We start from the raw sequence: 17126 nt of genomic DNA on the forward strand, positions 1-17126 counted from the left end.
TTTTTGTTGTCCACCGAGCCACTCGACCCGCCGCGCTTCATGGACTGGTTCCTGGAAGTCCCTGCTGACCTCCCGCCTCTCCTTTTGGCTTTCTACTGTTTGAGACACCCACCAGTAGGTGACCACCATACACGGCAGTATCCTCCTGTCGATTCCCATCATCTCCCTTTTCGCTCGCTACGTCGGCTGTCGGCGCTGATTGATGCTCACGCAACCACTCCGACGGACCTTTGCACTGCCACCATCTTTTCCAACTTCCCCCTCCACACGGGCGCATTTTGGAGGTCAGAGTTTTGGACATTCCCTCTTTTCGCCATTCATTTTTGCACCTGTCGACTTTTGTTCCTGAAACATAAACGTTGATCATTCCCATTTCCCCCCCCCGTTTGGTTCTACCAGGTCCCGCCTCTTCCTCTATACATCCACCGCCAACAGCTCCTGTTAGAAGCTGTCGACTAATAGTAAGCAACAAGCGGGGAAGGACCTGGCATACGGGTGTACACATGTTTTGAATCGTCTGTGGTTTACCATACATAGCATTCATTTCCACGATATTCCCATTTCGCTCGTTTCTTGTCCAGTTCAAGAACTAGTACTCGATTTGCAACTTTTCGATGGACTACGGGCGGTGCGTATAGAAGAACATAATCTTTTAGAGCTGAAGTATGTTTGTTTCCACGGCCTTCGCGGCCGTATTTGCTGCCGTTGGCCTGCTTGTCCAATCTGCTACAGGTATGTTCGCCATCTTCTTCCCATCCGACTGCCATCTGGTTGACATAGCGGGTCTTAAGCACATTCGACGGAGAGAAACCCTTTATCGTACATTAGCCATGTCGACGATGCTGTGATCCACACACCCTCACATCGAGTGCACTCTCAATCAACCTTTGACCTCAGCTTCTATCTCCACGATCGCCAACAAAAGATTCGCTTCGTTCTGGAACCGAACCATGACATTCTTTCCGACGATGCAACAATACACATATTGGGTCCCGATGGCAAGGTCAAGAGGATTGAGCCTATTGCCAGGGAAGAGCACAAGGTTTTCAGGGGCACTACGTTTGTTCAAAGGGAGGGAACGACGGACGCAGACTGGAAGCAGGCGGGATGGGCACGAGTCTATGTCCTCCGGGATGGGGAACGACCTATTTTCCAAGGATCCTTCAGGGTAAACGGAGTCGACCATCACATCCAGACGAATACCAACTACAGACAAACTATGATACCAGGCGATCCGGAAATCGAGGAGGCGGATGAAGAGTACATGGTTGTCTGGCGGGATTCCGACATCAAGAAGCCGGCACACAACGACCTGAAGAAGCGTGATCCTGCGAGCACGGGCTCTTGCGCCTCGAACGACCTGCTTTGGAATAGGGACGAGAACAACGGAGTCTTGCGGTGGACCGAGGAGGTGTTCGAGCATCAGAGCCGCTGGGCTATCAGTCCAAGGGCCCTTTTCGGACGACAAATGGACGGAACCCAAGGTGGCAATGGTGCTGGTGTTAATCTGCTGAACAGCATTGGTTCTACAGCCGGTTGCCCGACTTCGAAAAAGGTGGCCCTGATTGGCATAGCTACCGACTGCACCTACACGGAGAAATTCAACTCGACCGAATCTCTGAGGCAAAATGTCATCGACATGGTTAACAAGGCTTCTCAGCTCTTCGAGAGCTCCTTTAGCATTTCTCTAGGTATTCGGAACTTGACGATCAGCGATAAGGAGTGCCCGGCTACGCCTCCTGACAGTGCGCCCTTCAATATGCCCTGCAGCAGCGGTGCGACAATCACCGACCGCCTTGTGAAATTTTCTGAATGGCGCGGCAAGTCCAACGATAATAACGCGTACTGGACTTTGCTGTCAACCTGCAATACTGGTCCTGCCGTTGGCCTCGCCTGGCTCGGTCAGGTCTGCCAACCAGGCGCTACGCAAAGCCAGGGCAACGAAACCGTCGCGGGCGCAAATGTTGTCGTCAAGACCTCTACCGAATGGCAGGTCTTTGCTCACGAGTCGGGTCATACCTTTGGTGCAGTCCACGACTGCCTTCCAGACACATGCGCAGACGGCTCCGCCGGAGAAAACAAGTGCTGCCCCCTTTCAACCACCACCTGCGATGCCAACGCCCAGTTCATCATGAACCCGTCCACAGACGACCGCATCACGTCCTTCTCGGCCTGCAGTATCGGTAACATTTGCAGCTTTCTGGGCAGAAACCCCGGGAGATTGAGCTGCCTCTCCAACAATAAGGACGTTGTTACCATCACCGGTCAGCAATGTGGCAACGGCATCGTCGAAGCCGGCGAGGAATGTGATTGTGGTGGCGCAGAAGGGTGCGGAAACAACCCGTGCTGCGATCCTAAGACGTGCAAGTTCACCACCAACAGCATCTGCGACCCCGCCAACGAAGAGTGCTGTACCGACAAGTGCCAGTTTTCTGGCACCGAAACCGTTTGCCGCGCCAGCACTGGCCCTTGCGATCCAGAAGAGAAGTGCTCCGGCACCAGCGGCTCCTGCCCGGCTGACAAGACCGCCGACGACGGCACTTCATGCGGCGATTCGCTCACCTGCGCTTCAGTACGTTTGTTTATACGACAGCTTTTGAACCAAACTCTCTCTGTACTGCATAACTAACTTTTCTCAGGGACAATGTACCTCGCGCGACCAGCAATGCAAGACGTTCATGGCTACCGAGGACACACACAACCAAACAACTTCGTGCTCCAACGAGGGCTGCACGCTCGCTTGTGAGGGCCCAATGTTCGGAAATGCCCAATGCTACTCCCTTCCACAGTACTTCCTCGACGGCACCCCTTGCGAGGGTGGCGGCAAGTGCCATAACGGCATCTGCGAGGGCGCCAAGCTCAGCAACCAGATCCTCGACTGGTTCAAAGACAACAAGAATATTGCTATCCCTGTCGGCTGCGTCATCGCCGGTCTTCTTCTCATCTCCCTCATCAGCTGCTGCTGCAGCTGTTGTCGCCGTGCGAGGTACAGGTCGAGGAGGGCACCACCAAGGATGATGGCGCCGTCGCCGGTTATGGGTCAGCATCCTGTGGGGTGGAACTGGGGCGGCGGCAGGAACGGCGGGCATGTTCCGTTGCCCTCGCAATCGGGGCCGCCACCGCCGCAATACCAAGGGCCACCGCCGCCATACCAAGGGGGACCTCCGCAGCCGCCAATGGGACAGCCCATGGGTCAGGGACAGTTCCCGGGCCAAGGAGGGGATGGAAGGTATGAGCCGTTTAGGGAACAGCAGAGGGGGTATGGTAGGTATGCTTGAACACTACCGGGCATGTCGGTATAAATCGACTGTTTGTATATGAGTGAGCGTCTGCGGCGTTCGAATCTTGATGATAAATGATGAATCTTGTCTGCTTTTATATTTATTGCGAATACACAAACATTTTGCGAACTGTGGCCTGACGCTATAAGATGTAAAGTCAAGAAAGTCATGGCTGGTCAAAGAGGTAATGTACATAGCCTCTCGGCATGAGCAACGGATGCATGAAAGAGGAAGTTATGCTGGTGTGTGTGTGTTAGGTCAGTACTACAAATAAGACCCATCTTGGCCCGTTTGGAAGGTCTCGATCTGACAGACTCTTCAAGTGTGCATCACGCGCTAGATGATGCGAACTCTCCTGATTTCTAGTGTCGTTACTAGGCTCCGACTCTTCTTCAATCTGGGTTTCTTCATTCCCTTCATTTACAACCACCTCTTCGGACTTTCCTCGCCCCCCTTTCTAAATGATACAACCTCCAAGTTCACCAGAAAACGAAGGAAGGAATGCGCTGAACTTGGCCTTTGCCTGATGTGACAACATCGACCATAGAACTAGACCAACGGTTACCACGAATATCCCGACACATCTCAGTCATTTTCACCGTCATTTCCATCCAGGATGGGAAATGAAGAACAATATTTCCCGGCTTGAAATGGGCGGCAATCAGGGTTGGGGAATTGGCGGCGGTGCTTCTGAACCGCTGCTCGCTCGCTCGTCGTTACCATCACCATTGCTGAAGTTTATATCACGGCATTGACGGGAATTCCTGGGAGTTCTACCTCTTCTTGAGCAAGACGATTTCTGAAATTGGATTATCCAAGGCGGGTAGTATTGTTGTTTCTGACCGGTGCCAACGGCTCGAGAGGAAATAACATTAGGGTTAATGAATACTACAAAGGTAGGAGCAGAGTCGAAGTGGTGCGAACTACTGCATGATGGTTGTTCCCTCCGCTTGGAGAATGGATCCGTTTATGCACACCAGTGGGAAGTTTTTCACAGACCGGCGGGAAGCGTTTCATTCTCGCGATGCTTTTACTACAGTTATCGTCTTCCAGATCCTCAAAGCTCCTAGAAAGTACAGATTAATAGAGCATTCGGCTTTGGGGTTCGGCTTCCTACTCCTTTTGCATTAACCGGTACATTCGACAGTTCGGTATGGCATTTTATATAGAAGGGCTCTCAACTTGGCAAAATAAACAAAAGAAGGGTGCAAGATTATTATTGAAAGGAGTAGGGTGAGAATCAATCACTGGAACAAAACAGAAGGTGACAAAAAAGTATAAAGAGTATATAAAAAAAGACGAAAAAGAAACATACAACACCAGGGATTCGCTGGTCGTCACCGACCCAACTACTAGTCTGGCCCTCACTGAGATCGTCTATGGGAGTGAGAAGGATATCAATTGGGTCTTTTGATTACGTGACAGGGACAAAAAACTGAACAATCACCTCCCGTATCCATCTAGACCGTTTGGACGGAGGTATAACGGTGAGTAGGGGGGGCGCTAATAAGATAAATATAATTAGGCAGATGACGAGAAAAGTTGACCGTCCTAATTCTACACTTAGAGGGCTGCGGAACAAGATGACGGCAGCAACCAGTTGCTAACTACAGCCCTAGGATCAAAAGCCGGCAGCTAAGGTGGGATGGCTTTAAGCCTCTTATTACACCTCTGCCGGCATTAAACTTGTTAGCGCGTTGATCTGCAAGTAGTTCAAAACTCTAATTTCCGTACAAAATATGGCTGGTTTGACCACATTACATAGAAGCCCCAGATACTGTAAAATGGCGGTACCACGCTAACAAGTTTAACGCCGGCAGAGGTGTAAAACAAACGCTACCCGAATTAAACCCTCTGGTTGCATTCCGGAGCGGGAAGTTGAGTCCAGACGACGGGAATCCATGTCCGACAACGCGGCATTGAACCGGTGGTTTGATGAACTCGTTTGATCTGGTGTTTGACCTGCTGAAAAGGCGGGGCAGACAGTTGATGCCCGTGAAAAAAGAGATACTACTGAAGAAAGCAGAGTCCAGATGAAATCTGGAAAAATGGGGGAGATGAGATACCTTGGAGTGGTTTCCGATGTGCTGTCTAAACGCCCTGATAACCGCTCTTGCCACGCCCACCATCAACACAACGCAAATCAACGCTCTTGCCGACCACAGCAATATTTGGAGCAAAGATGCTTGGCCAGTATTTCTTAACATGGCACCCAGCCGCCCGCGCATGGCCAATCTCACATACTGTTAAGCCTCTAGTAAGTAACGGAAAACGACTAGGTGATGTAAAAGATCCATCGCACTAACAAGACTTTAGTTTCAGGCCTTCTGCCTTGGTGGTTCCCTTCGCTTCTTCATGAACACGCATAGCTTGCTTAATCGGCAGAAAAAGAGATGTTCATTTACCCCGTCCAAGGAGCAGCAAGAGATTGCAGAACTCTGCGGTACGAAGAATGTTGTCGTGTCGGCTCGGCCAGGCTCTGGCAAAACGGCTACGGCTGAGGCTATTGTAGCCGCCCACCCAGAAAAGCGAGTAGCTGTGCTCACCTACTCAAAGAGACTTCAGCTAGAGACCCATCGACGGCTTCGCACCTACTCTAACTGCAAAGTCTTCACTTTTCACTCCATGGCCGGCTTACTTTTTGGGACCCTTGTCCCCAGCGACGCTACTTTGGCGCAACAGAAAAAACGAGTCCTTGATCGCAACGAGCTTCCTCGGTGGGATTCCGCGCCCTTTGACATTATTGTTTTAGACGAGTTTCAGGATTGTACCAAACTCCTCTTCTGGCTGATTAACTGCTTCATCCTTGCCAATGACCAGAAGGCGGGGGGTCAATCTGCCCGTCTCGTCGTATTGGGTGATGAGCGACAAGCCATTTACGGATTCCGTGGTGCCGATGACCGCTACCTTACTTCGGCTCCTGATTTACTGGGTATCGTCAGCCCATATCCCTTTATCAAGGCTCAGTTGAATCGAAGTTTTCGACTATCGGATCAGTCAGTTCAGTTCATCAACAAAACTTTTCTCAGTGGCGAATCATACATCACCAGCTCCAAGCCTGGGCCTAAGCCTATTATCCTGAGATGCCACCTTCGGAACAGCTATGCGTTGGCTAAGCAGCTGTCATCCCTGCTCGAGCGCTACGGGGCTAAGAATACCGCAATTATAGCGCCAGCTGTGGGTAAACGCGAGCTATTGCAGGATGTTGTCAACATCTTGTCAGTGAAATACAGAGTGCCCATCAGCGTATCAATCAACGACGAGGTTCCTCTAGATGACAGGGTAATTAAGGGCAAGCTGTGTGTTGCTACAATTCACCAGTTCAAAGGCAGCGAGCGTGATCTGGTCATCCTCTTCGGCCTCGATTCCTCTTTTTTTGAGTATTTTGGCCGCGATCTTCCCGATGATAGATGCCCCAACGAGGTTTTTGTGGCCTTAACACGTGCCGCAGAACAGCTTGTCTTGGTCCATGTCGAGGAGAAGAAGCTCATGCCTTTTGCATCGGTCGAAGCTCAATACGAAACAGCCAGCATTATCAACCTGACAAGAAATGGGAACCAAATTAAGCCGCCCGATCCTCCAGGCCGACCCTTGAAGCGTGGGCTTACCCTGCCATGCTCGATCACAGTCCGAGACATAGCCCGGCACATAAAAGATGAACATCTCGACGCCATTGTTCATATTCACCTATGTATCCAGGTACAATCGCCTCTACCAGAGGATCAGCACATTAAACTCCCAGATGTCGTGATTTCGGACCAAGGAAAGAGGTTCTACGAAGCTGTGAGCGATTTGAATGGCCTTGTCGTTGTCGCAGCTTTTGAGCATGGTATTGCTGGATCACTGAGTGCGCTTGGACTCGGCCAAGGTAAGACTGACACAATTCCTGAAGTCTGCTCACGGGAAGGTGTCTCATGGCTTTGTCGAAAGGCCTGTGATTACGAAGCTGCCGTCTCGGGCTATCTCCCGCGCAGCATCCAAATGGCAAACAGCGAATTCAATTGGATAGAACCTGACGACCTTGCCCTAGCGTGCAGTCGACTCCGGGGAGAGCTCAGCGGAATAGTCGCAAACCCCAGATTCGAGGTTCAATCTGAGGGGAGTTTCAGCATTGATGATCAGAGATGCCGACTCGTTGGTCGAGCTGACATCGTGGCGGCTTCGCCCAATCCTGACGGGAACAACGTTGGAGGCGTTGAGTCTGTCTGGGAGATCAAATTTGTCTCACAACTTTCAAACCAGCATGTCATACAGGCATGCACATATGCCTACTTGTTGGAGCTCCCGCGTATTATACTCTACAATGTACGAAATGGGGAGAAGTGGAAGATCACACCTCGTGAGGGGCAAGAGGGGTTGCGTTCCATGATTGAACGTGTTCTAAAACTCAAGCATACAACCAAGGGAAAGATGAGTGATGAGGAGTTCACCGAGATGTGTACCGGGGTGAGCTTGGAAGTGCTGAATCTACGTTCCCAGATGGTCCACGGCAGTGAAGAGGCGTCTGTTTTGCCCTTATTATCAAAATTTGGCAGCGAGGGCCTTCGGACCGACAAGAATTCTACAAAGATGCAATGAGCTACCACCACGCTGTAGACTACGGGCACCCGGAGATGTTGGCAGGCACGGAGTTTTCCGACACGTGCATCCCAAATGCAAGAGCACAATATGGGAGGGTCGAAGGCAAAGCTAAGATTCTCATCTTCTGCCCGATTCGTTTAGTTGAGTCTGCGACCAACCCTTCGACTGTCTTGAAACTCCAAAGTTCGAGAAAGATTGAATGGTAGGAGAGGTCATCATCTTTAATGAATATGCAGAAGTGTAATAGGCCAATCTCACTAATGCCTAATAACAATAGAATCTAACAGTCGTTGCTTCTCTACGTAGTAGAAGGTGATAGGTTGTACACATACAATTTGCAAGTGCCAGACAGGCTCGTACTTGTAAGTATTATAATTCGCACTACCCGATCCAACTTAGTCACTAGCATTAATAAGCTATAGATGCGGCTTAGTCTATCACATACGACCATACCCACTGGAAAACTCGGGATCCCGTCCGCTCTCCCATAGATAAGCCAGTGAGGGCCAGACTAGTAGTTGGGTCGGTGACGACCAGCGAATCCCTGGTGTTGTATGTCCTTTTTCTCATTCTTTTCTCTCTTTTTTTCTTTTCTTTCCCTTTCTTTCTACCTACTATGCCCTATGCCTTTCATTCCCTCAAACCCAGCACTCGACCCTCTCTTGTTCGTCCGCTGTTATCATTCCTTACAGGTAGTATCAAGTCTACAACATCACGCAAGTCACCAAAGAAACAGAAAACCTGGACAATACCAGGCTCAGTATAAGACTAATACGTATTACGTGACTTTGATCTTATTCTTGTTCATCTTGTTGTTTGTACAACGTAGAAGGTACATACATACAGGGGCATAATGCGGATACTAAGGTATATGTAAACAAGCCAACAAGAAGTAACAAACGGCGCGCTCGAAGGGGGGGATATATAATAAACCAAGAAAAGAGACAAAGAACCAAAAACAAAAAACGAAAAAGAAAATCGACATTGCCCATCCATTCATCCCGTCCAGTTGACCAGTTCCCATCCGATTCCCTGGCATTCCATCGCATCATCCCATGGATCTCTTTCCTTTTGCTCACTCCCTTTTCTTTAAGGGATGATAGGGAGGGCAAAAACCAACCCCATACCCGATGGTCCATTGCTGAACTATGCTATGTGCATGGTTGGCTGCTCATGTCATGTACGAAACATTCGGATTCGCATCGATCTTCCGCTGTAGAGACATCTCCCTTTCCAACATGAGTTTCCGCTGCAACGTGCTTTCTCTCTCTAATAAGAGCTTCAGCCGGTGAAGCTGATGATAACTCCCGCCGCTTTCCCTGGCCTTTTCTTTTCTCTTCTTTGCAGCACCTTTTTCTGACGATTCCCCTCCTCCTCCTCCACCACCCCCTGCTTGCTGCTTCATCTTCCCTTTGACAATGCTCTTGCTCCTCTTCCTCCTTCTCACGGGTATCCTGAATTTGCTTTTACTTTTCTTGTTCTTCTCATTATCCGTCAACCCACAGCAATTACCGACACTCGCACCAGAAGCAACACTGCTAGCACGACTACGTCTTCCACCACCAGCAGCAGCAGCAGCAGCAGCAGCAGCGACGCTACCAACGTGACTGCGCCGTCCACCAGCACTGGTAGCACTGACACGACTTGCACCACTTCCAGCCCGCCTCCGTAGGCCACCACCACCACCGCCGCCACCCCCAACACTACCGTGTAAACTAACGCCACTACCAGAACGACTGCGCCGCCCCGCCATGATGGGCATGGTAGGCATGGTAGGTGTAGGCGCGGCTGTTGCAGGAGTGACCATCCCGCTGTTCACCAACCCGTTCCCACACCCACATTTGGGGCCGCAGCAACACCCGCAGCTTCTTCGGCCACAGCAACCACAACCGCAACTCCGGCCACCCCCACCTATTGATGATAAACCAAAACAACCAACGCTCGTAGCGCTTGAACTGTAGGACAAGGACGACAAGGGCAACCGGGTGCGGGCGCCCCCCTAGAAACAGTTCAGACTTCCCTTCTTCTTCTTCTTGCCCGACGCCAGGCTCTGCATCCTCTCTTCGAGGTGCTGTCGCGCCCGCTCGGCATCCACCCGCTTCTTCCGTTCCTCCTCAACCTGCTGCAGGCTCCACCGGTTATCCACCTGGGGCTTGTCCTTGAGCTCCTTGAGCTCGGCCTCGAGCTCGCCGGCCCGGCGCTTCCAGGCATCGGCGTCGGCCTTGATCTTGAGCTGTTGTGTCTCGAGATCGGTGAGCGCTTCTTCCAGGGTGGCAGTAAGCTGCTTCTCGGCCAAAAGGTTCTTCTCGATGATGCGGATGCGGGCTTCCTGATCTTCTTGAATGGCTTGGAACTGCTGGTTGGAAAGCGCAGCGGCAAGAATGTCCTTGGAGGGGGGACGAGGAGCGCCACTTGTAGGGGAGACGGCGCCGCTTGCGCGATCAGATGGGAGCGGTGGAAGAGGAATCGCGGGCGGGGGCGAGGGCAGGGACTGCACGGAGTTCGACTTGCGGATGGGAGAGCTCGGGTTAGGTGCGGACTTGGAGTCGGAGCGTTGAGGAACGGACGCCGCTTGTTCGGACAGCACGTTGTACTTGGTCTAAACATACGTGTCAGCATATGGCGATGGAAGCGGATAAGGGGGATAGCTAGGGCAGGCCAACATACCTGAAGAGCGGCGTACTCCTCCCGAGCCATCTTCAACTCCTCTTCGAGCCTAATTATGGCAGCATTCGCCTCCTCCAGCTGCTGGGTCTTCTCGGACTGCAACATTGACAACCTGTTGCTCGTGATTTGCACTTGGTCGTAGTTACTCTGCAGTTGATCCTCCAGCTCCTCCACAAGACGCGAGTTCTTCTTGTTCTTCGTCTCCAAATCGACCATCTTCTTCTTGACCAGCGCCACGGATTCCTTGACAGGATAGACAGTCTTGACCTTGTCGTTCTCCGTCGCCAACATGTCCGCTAGAGCGGCCTTAACAGACTCCAGTTCATTCATGACCTGGTCGTTGATGGATGTGAGCTCAACAACATGCTGCTCCAGTTCGCCACGCTTCTTCTGCTCCAGGTCCACCTGATCACGGGATTCGAGGAGATCCTCGATGCGCTCCGAGAGCTTCTCGATACTAACTTCGAGGCCAAGAGCCAAAGCGACCTGAGTGGCGACCCTGAGAAGATCCTCCCGAGCATCGGTAAGTCCTTCCTCGAGACGTCTTACCTGCTCAGCATGCTTAGCCTTGAGGGCCTTCATTTCAGCCTCAACCTCCCGTCTGGAAGCGGTTCTCGCCTCTTCAAGCTCCAAAGCGTGGTTCAGCTCAAGAGCATGCAAGCTCTCCTGGTGGGCCTTGATGGTGTGCTCATGCTCAGTGATCGACTCCTCGAGCCTGTTCACGAGCTGCTTGTTGTGTTCGGCTTCGGCAGCGGCGTCGTCGCGTTCTCTGGTGGCGGCATCAAGCAGGACCTTGGTGGCCGCAGCTTGCTCTTCGGTCTGTGTAACCTTGGTCTGTGTCCTGTTGACGATCTCCTTGTAGTCATCAATCTCGCGGCGAAGGACCTCGACGAGTTCCTTGTGCTTCTTCTCCTTTGCGGCCTCATCGCCTTCGGGTTCCTTGTGTCCGTTCTGGGCAAGCTGGTCGTTGAGCGAGGTTACCTGACCCTCAGTCTGGGCAAGTCGCGAGCTCAACATGCTGGACTGGGTCTCAGTCTCGGTAAGCTGTGTGGTTAGGAATGAGATCTGGCTCCCAAGCTCGGCCATCGAAGACTTCATCCTATTTTCCGAGTCCTGAAGGTTCTCCAAGGCAGCCTGGTGCTTGGCTTCCCAACCGCGAAGCTCAGCCTCCAGCTCAACTATTCTCTTTGCCTGCGCATCCGAATCTCCGTCAAACACCCTGGGACCAACCGAAGCAGGATCAACACCAGCCTGGTGCAGGGCATGCTGTAACTCGGAAATCTGAGCCTCCAGCTCCCTCTGACGGATGGCGTTGGACTCCCGCAACTCCTGCACGTGCTTCTCGCTCCTCTCCAGCTGCTCCCTGAGGCTGGACACCATAGCCATATCCATCGGCGATGCCGCCTTCAAGCTGGACCTCTCGCGAGTCAAGCCAGAGATGATGGTCATCTTGGTCTCCATCTCCTTCTTCGCATTCGTCACATCCGCCTCCAATTCTTGAATCCTTACCGAGCGAGCATGGAGTTCGTGCATAGCGGCGTTCAGGTTGAGCTCGAAGTTGGCCATCACATCTGGATCGTGCAAATTTTCGGCTGCGATGTTGCTGAGCGTGGCGAAAGAGCGATGGGCGCGATCGATGATCATCACGTTCTGGCTGGACTTACGACGGATAACTGGAGTGCTGGTTCTTGATATGGAAGATTCCACGCTGAGAGCCTGAGCCTTTGCAATCTCCGTCTTCAGTTCTTCCACCATGTCGAGAGTCTCCTGGTGCTTCTCCTCCAGCTGAGCATACCGCGTAGCAAGTTCCCTTTCGGCAGCCTCCTTTGCAGCGGCAATGAATTTCAGTTTCTGGATCTGAGCATCAGCATCCGCTTCGTCAATCTCCGAATCGTGATGTTTGGCAGTCTCGGCACCCGAAACGTCCGTAACAACTGTATGCGAACCCAGGGCCGATGACAGCTCAGACGACAAGGATCGGTGTCCAGTCTTGGTTTCGCCTGACATCAACGACATGGGCCTCGTACCCGGTGCTGATACCGAAAGAATGGAATCCCGTACACGGCTCGGATGGCGGGCCTCGTCAACAGCATCCTGTAGCTCCGCAAGCGCCCTAAGAGCCTCCTCGTGCTTAGCTTGGAGAGCGCTGTAGTCATGCAGAGTTGTCTCGTGCTCGGTACGGAGGTCGACGAGTTCCTTGGTAACGGTTTCGAATTGGTCCACAGGTACCAGTTTCGAACCGTTCTTGCCCGCCAGTTGAGCGTGCGACGCCTTCGGTGTGTTTGCCTTATCCGTTGGGGTCGCATCCAAATTGTCCTCATCTTCCTCAGGAATGTCCTCCTCGCTGCTCTCCCGGATTGGTTCATCGAACTGGCTTCGGTGACTGACATGGCTCTGGCTACGCGAATGGTTGGCATAGTCTCGGCTAGCCATCTTGCGATGGCGGCCTCCGTTGGTGAGTTCATGCTCGTTCTCGGGGATGGTCGGCGGATCTTGCTGGATGTGGTCCAGTTCGTTCAGCAAGGAGTCCAGCTTTCCGAGGCTGCGCTGGCGTTCAATAACCTGCTCAAGACGGTCAATTTCCCTCTGCATCAACTCGGCATCCTGATCAGCCTCGGCGAGGCGCTCTTCCAGGGTAGAGATATAGTCCTCTGCGTTTGCTTCATTCTCGCGTACACGGGCGATCTCTTTACGCAGCTCGGTAATAATGGTGGCGTTCTTTTCTTCCCCGGAAGTATGGGAATCCAGCTTGGCCTCCAGGTCATGTAGGTAGTTCTCCGTACTAGCCTCACGGTCCATGAGCTTTTGCAGCCTTGCCTGGAGTTGAGTGTTGATGGTCTCCGTATATGCACACTTCGTTTCCTTCTCGAGCAGCGTGGCCTCGGTGTTAGCGAGGGTGGCCCGCGTGCTGGCAAGGGACTGCTCGAGCGATTGGATTGTTTTCTCGTATTCAAGAACGACCTGCTCGACGGCCTGGGCGAAACTGTTTGAGCGATTTAGACGTTCGGTGGCGCTTTCACCCAAGCTTTCCTCGAGATGCTGATTCTCAGCAAACTCATTTTCCCGCGCCTTGGCCATCTCGGAAATCAGCTTCGCATGTCGCTGGGATAGCGTGGTATAGTTTTCCCTGGCGTCCAGTAGCTGGTTCTGGAGCTCTGCCTCCCGTTCATTCTGCCGCTCGGACCTCTCCCCAGGAGCAAGCAACATGCTACGTCTGTCACCCCCGCCCCTTTCCGAGCTCCGAATTTGCTCACGCAGGAACGCAACCTCGGCCTTCAAACGCTCGATAATGGCCTGTTTGTCGCCCTCGTCTACCTGTTGTATCCTCGGCTTGCTTTGAATGGCTCGCGCTCTCTGGGCATATTGTACCGTGTTGAGTGTTTCGCTAAGGTGGAATTCGGCCTGGGTAACGCAAGCAATCATGTACGTAATGGCATTTCCACCCAAAGAATCTTGAAGCAAGCGTGTGAGCTTCGAATCTCGGTATGACACATGCGCTCCTGGTTGCCGTGACGAAAGCTGCGATATAACCTTGCCTAGGGCGGCCAGACCGGCATTAATCGAAATACCCTCCTTGGCACGCTCGCCTTGGGCACCGGTATTCTTGAGACGTTCGCTACCGGCCAAATCGACGAAATGCATCTTGCTATCGGTGGTGACCATGGCTTCCGTACCGGACATGGCCTCGAGCGGCATCGACATGCGTCTATCTGTGGGCGCCGTGGGACCCTTGGCTCCTTTTCGTACCAGGTTAAGGCTGAAGACGGCATGGGATCTTGAAGATCGGGCATTGATGGCTGTCGCATCGGTCTGGCGGAGTGCTGAACCCTGGGCTAAAACATTCATCAGATCGTCCACCGAATTGACCTCGACTTGCTGCAAGCCGGTAAGGATGATGTTCCCCTTGACATCCTCACGGATGGTGACGGTGCCGCGCTCATGCTGCGGAATGTGCTCTGGAATTAGAAGATCTCGCAGGGTTTCGTTGTAAATCTCGACGTAAGTCGCAGTCAGTTTCCAATCCTTGTCGATGTTGGAGGGCTGAAGCATGGCAACTCTCGAAGGGGCACGCAGCTGGGACATGGAACTCCGTTTCGAAGCCGCGCCTTGGGACTTTGGACTTGAGCCGTCCAGCTTTTCGAACAGGGCGATAGCGGCCCGGGGGATCACTCCTGCATGTGCAGTTAGCACGCAAGCTTCTTGGTGGGGAGGGCACCTGCATGTCTCAGAGGCCGGTGCCAGGTGCACTTACCCATGGCCTCTAGGTCTTCCTGCACATCGGGGCCTGCAGTACCCATCGTGTATGACTTGCCGGCGCCCGACTGGCCGTAGGCGAGAAGCGAGACATTGTAACCCTGTGTGAAAGCATTTACACAGTCGCTAAGATACTCCCATACGCCCTCCTGGTCGACCTCGGGACCAAAAACCCGGTCAAACACGAACAACTTGCGGCCCTGTGGTGAATCGATGGCTACTCCGGTCTCTCCTTGGACTTGCACCATTGACCGCTGAAAGCGTTGTGGAACAAGATCGTATCCTGGATCGTCTGGACCCAGGGGCGGCCTCACGCGCACCGCTGCAGAAGGGAAAATGCGGTGTCAGCATCCAAGTTGTTCATGTCCTCTTTTTTTTTTTTTTTTTTTTTTTTTTTTTTTTTTTTTTTGTGCAGGCGGGAGTGGCTGCTTCTCTCGGCGTTGCCGTGCAGTTGCCGGAATACCACAGCTGGAATGCTCTACAATAGGGAGCCACCAGGGAGGGGGTAGGTAAAGAAAAGGGGTAACGTACCGACTCTGACTGCAGTCTTGACATCGTCGTCCGACGCTCGACTCCCACCACCAGTTTTGCTGGTAATGCTCATGCGGCTGCTGCTTCTCTGTGTTGGCCGAACCATGGCGCTCATGGGTCGCTGAGGCAAGCTGGAGCCGCCCGGGGAATTTGGAGGAGAGGCGAAGTCCATTGTTTTATCTTCTTATGATGGATTTTTCCTTGGAAGCGAATGGACGGCTTGTGGGATTGCCGTTTGGACCTCAGGCTTGGGTACCGCTGGACGGGCCAATGCGACGGCGCAATACCACCTGCAAGTCTGCACTACCGCCCAGGTCGAATTGGTCCCCAGCGTCACACACACACACACACACACCTGTGCGCCTGGCTGCACTGCTGCTTGATAGTTGGGCCAAAATATAGGGAGCGACGAATAGCGAATGACGGTCGGCAGCCAAACGGGATGAGATGGGCTTGGATTCGGGCTGCTCGGCAGCTTGTTGGGTTCAAAGTAACGACTGATCACCAATTGGAGTTGGAGGTCTGTTGGATGGAGGAGTAGGTGATTCTGGAATCGGATATGCGCTGCAAGGGATGGCCTGAAGGTATAGATAGAATAGTAGTCGTCTCTCCTGAGTCTTGGTCTCGTGAAATATCTCCTCCGTCGGGTATCTCGTAATTACTGTATGGTTTGGCGTCGGGATGCTTCTGGGATTTTGGACTGGACAAAAAGGAGGGACTGCTTGCTGCTTGCTGTATGTTGATAGAGGAGATGATGGAATGGCGGACTGCGGCCCCTCGCGGGGAGGCGGGTGTTATCCAGCTTTAATTTGCACAGCGGGCGTCATATGTTCCAGCTGGTCGCGAAAGTGGTGTTAGACTGGTGTCGGGAGTGAATGTCTTATCGATACCGGCCTGGCTTCTTTTTTTTTTTGTTATTAGTCTTAAATCGCCCAAAGTCGAGGAAGCGGGCACGATGTTAGTAGCAAAGCCAAATGCTGCAAAATCAATAAAAAAAAAAAAAGTGGTTCAGGATCTCTGGGCTGAAAGTGGTTTGGGGGACTCTTGCTTGTTTATTTGATTGCGTCGACCGACTGACCAGGATGTAGACGGCGTCGCAAATTACCAACGCTACCGACAGGGTAGGTATGTAGCAGAGCGCAGCTAGCACGGGCACCCCCCACTCAGGTCACGACCACTAGCAACTCTCCCATCCACTGCCATCCCCTGAACAGGACTGGAGAGGAAGGAACGGAAGCAACGAGAATCGCATCTGATTGGGGATCCGGTCACGGTCAGGCCCTTCCGCTCGAGTTACCTCTAGTACACTTTGGGAACTTGGCCCTGGCTAGGTGCTTGCTTGCCTTGACCAGATCGGGAGCGAATGAGAAATCATTTTCCATGTCTCGCTGATCGTGCACCTCACACACGGGACCTGACGGACTGTGAGAGACAGACAGACGACTATCTACCTACCTAGTAGTAGGTCACCGGGTGGGTGCAATTCTCCTGTTCTTTGCTGGGTGGTTTGCTAGAAAGGGAAATGGGCACGAAGCAATCAAGGGAACCTAAACCAGAGAAAGTGGAAGCTCCAGTTGGATGCGACATCTGGGGATGGAATGGAAACATGGCAAAGTAAAGACATCCTTGCTTCCCCGATGGTCAGGTACGAAGTACGGACACGCCCGGCCAGTTGTCCATCAAAAGGCAAACCTTCCTTTTTTGCCTTTTTTTCTTTTTACCATTTTTTTTTCTCCCTCTGGTAATCCTGCCACAGTTGATGCAAACCGAGTCCGGGTCAAGAGGGCGGGGATGCCGGCAAGAAAACAAACA

General features: G+C 52.5%; 3 protein-coding genes and 1 non-coding gene across 5 annotated transcripts; 3 read left to right on the plus strand and 1 right to left on the minus strand.

Annotated features, from left to right (window-relative positions):
- On the plus strand, positions 1–3440 carry NCU06834 (ADAM protease ADM-B). Its single transcript, XM_958582.3, has 3 exons — positions 1–732; positions 792–2572; positions 2640–3440. The coding sequence occupies exons 1-3, from the start codon at positions 666–668 to the stop codon at positions 3276–3278; spliced, it is 2487 nt and encodes an 828-aa protein (XP_963675.2). The 5' UTR covers positions 1–665; the 3' UTR covers positions 3279–3440.
- Positions 3441–5463: 2023 nt separating this feature from the next.
- NCU06833 (hypothetical protein) lies at positions 5464–7859 on the plus strand (the record flags this gene model as incomplete). Its single annotated transcript, XM_958581.2, has 3 exons — positions 5464–5538; positions 5604–7149; positions 7312–7859. 3 exons carry the CDS (start codon positions 5464–5466, stop codon positions 7857–7859), a joined length of 2169 nt encoding a protein of 722 aa, XP_963674.2.
- A 446-nt stretch (positions 7860–8305) lies between these two features.
- NCU15667 lies at positions 8306–8420 on the plus strand. The gene has a single exon (XR_897827.1). It is a non-coding gene; the product is annotated as a 5S ribosomal RNA (ribosomal RNA).
- Positions 8421–8638: 218 nt separating this feature from the next.
- NCU06832 lies at positions 8639–16315 on the minus strand. 2 transcript variants are annotated; one of them, XM_011395294.1, is made up of 4 exons: positions 15315–16315; positions 14782–15105; positions 10530–14701; positions 8639–10461 (listed from the first exon to the last, which is right to left on the minus strand). In XM_011395294.1, the coding sequence occupies exons 1-4, from the start codon at positions 15484–15486 to the stop codon at positions 9862–9864; spliced, it is 5268 nt and encodes a 1755-aa protein (XP_011393596.1). In that variant the 5' UTR covers positions 15487–16315; the 3' UTR covers positions 8639–9861. The 2 variants fall into 2 exon arrangements, with proteins under 2 accessions (XP_011393596.1, XP_011393597.1); XM_011395295.1 differs by having other exon boundaries at positions 10530–15105.
- Between the last annotated feature and the right edge of the window lie 811 nt (positions 16316–17126).

Source organism: Neurospora crassa, linkage group II (genome assembly GCF_000182925.2).
Source record: "Neurospora crassa OR74A linkage group II, whole genome shotgun sequence".
Lineage (NCBI taxonomy): Eukaryota > Fungi > Ascomycota > Sordariomycetes > Sordariales > Sordariaceae > Neurospora > Neurospora crassa.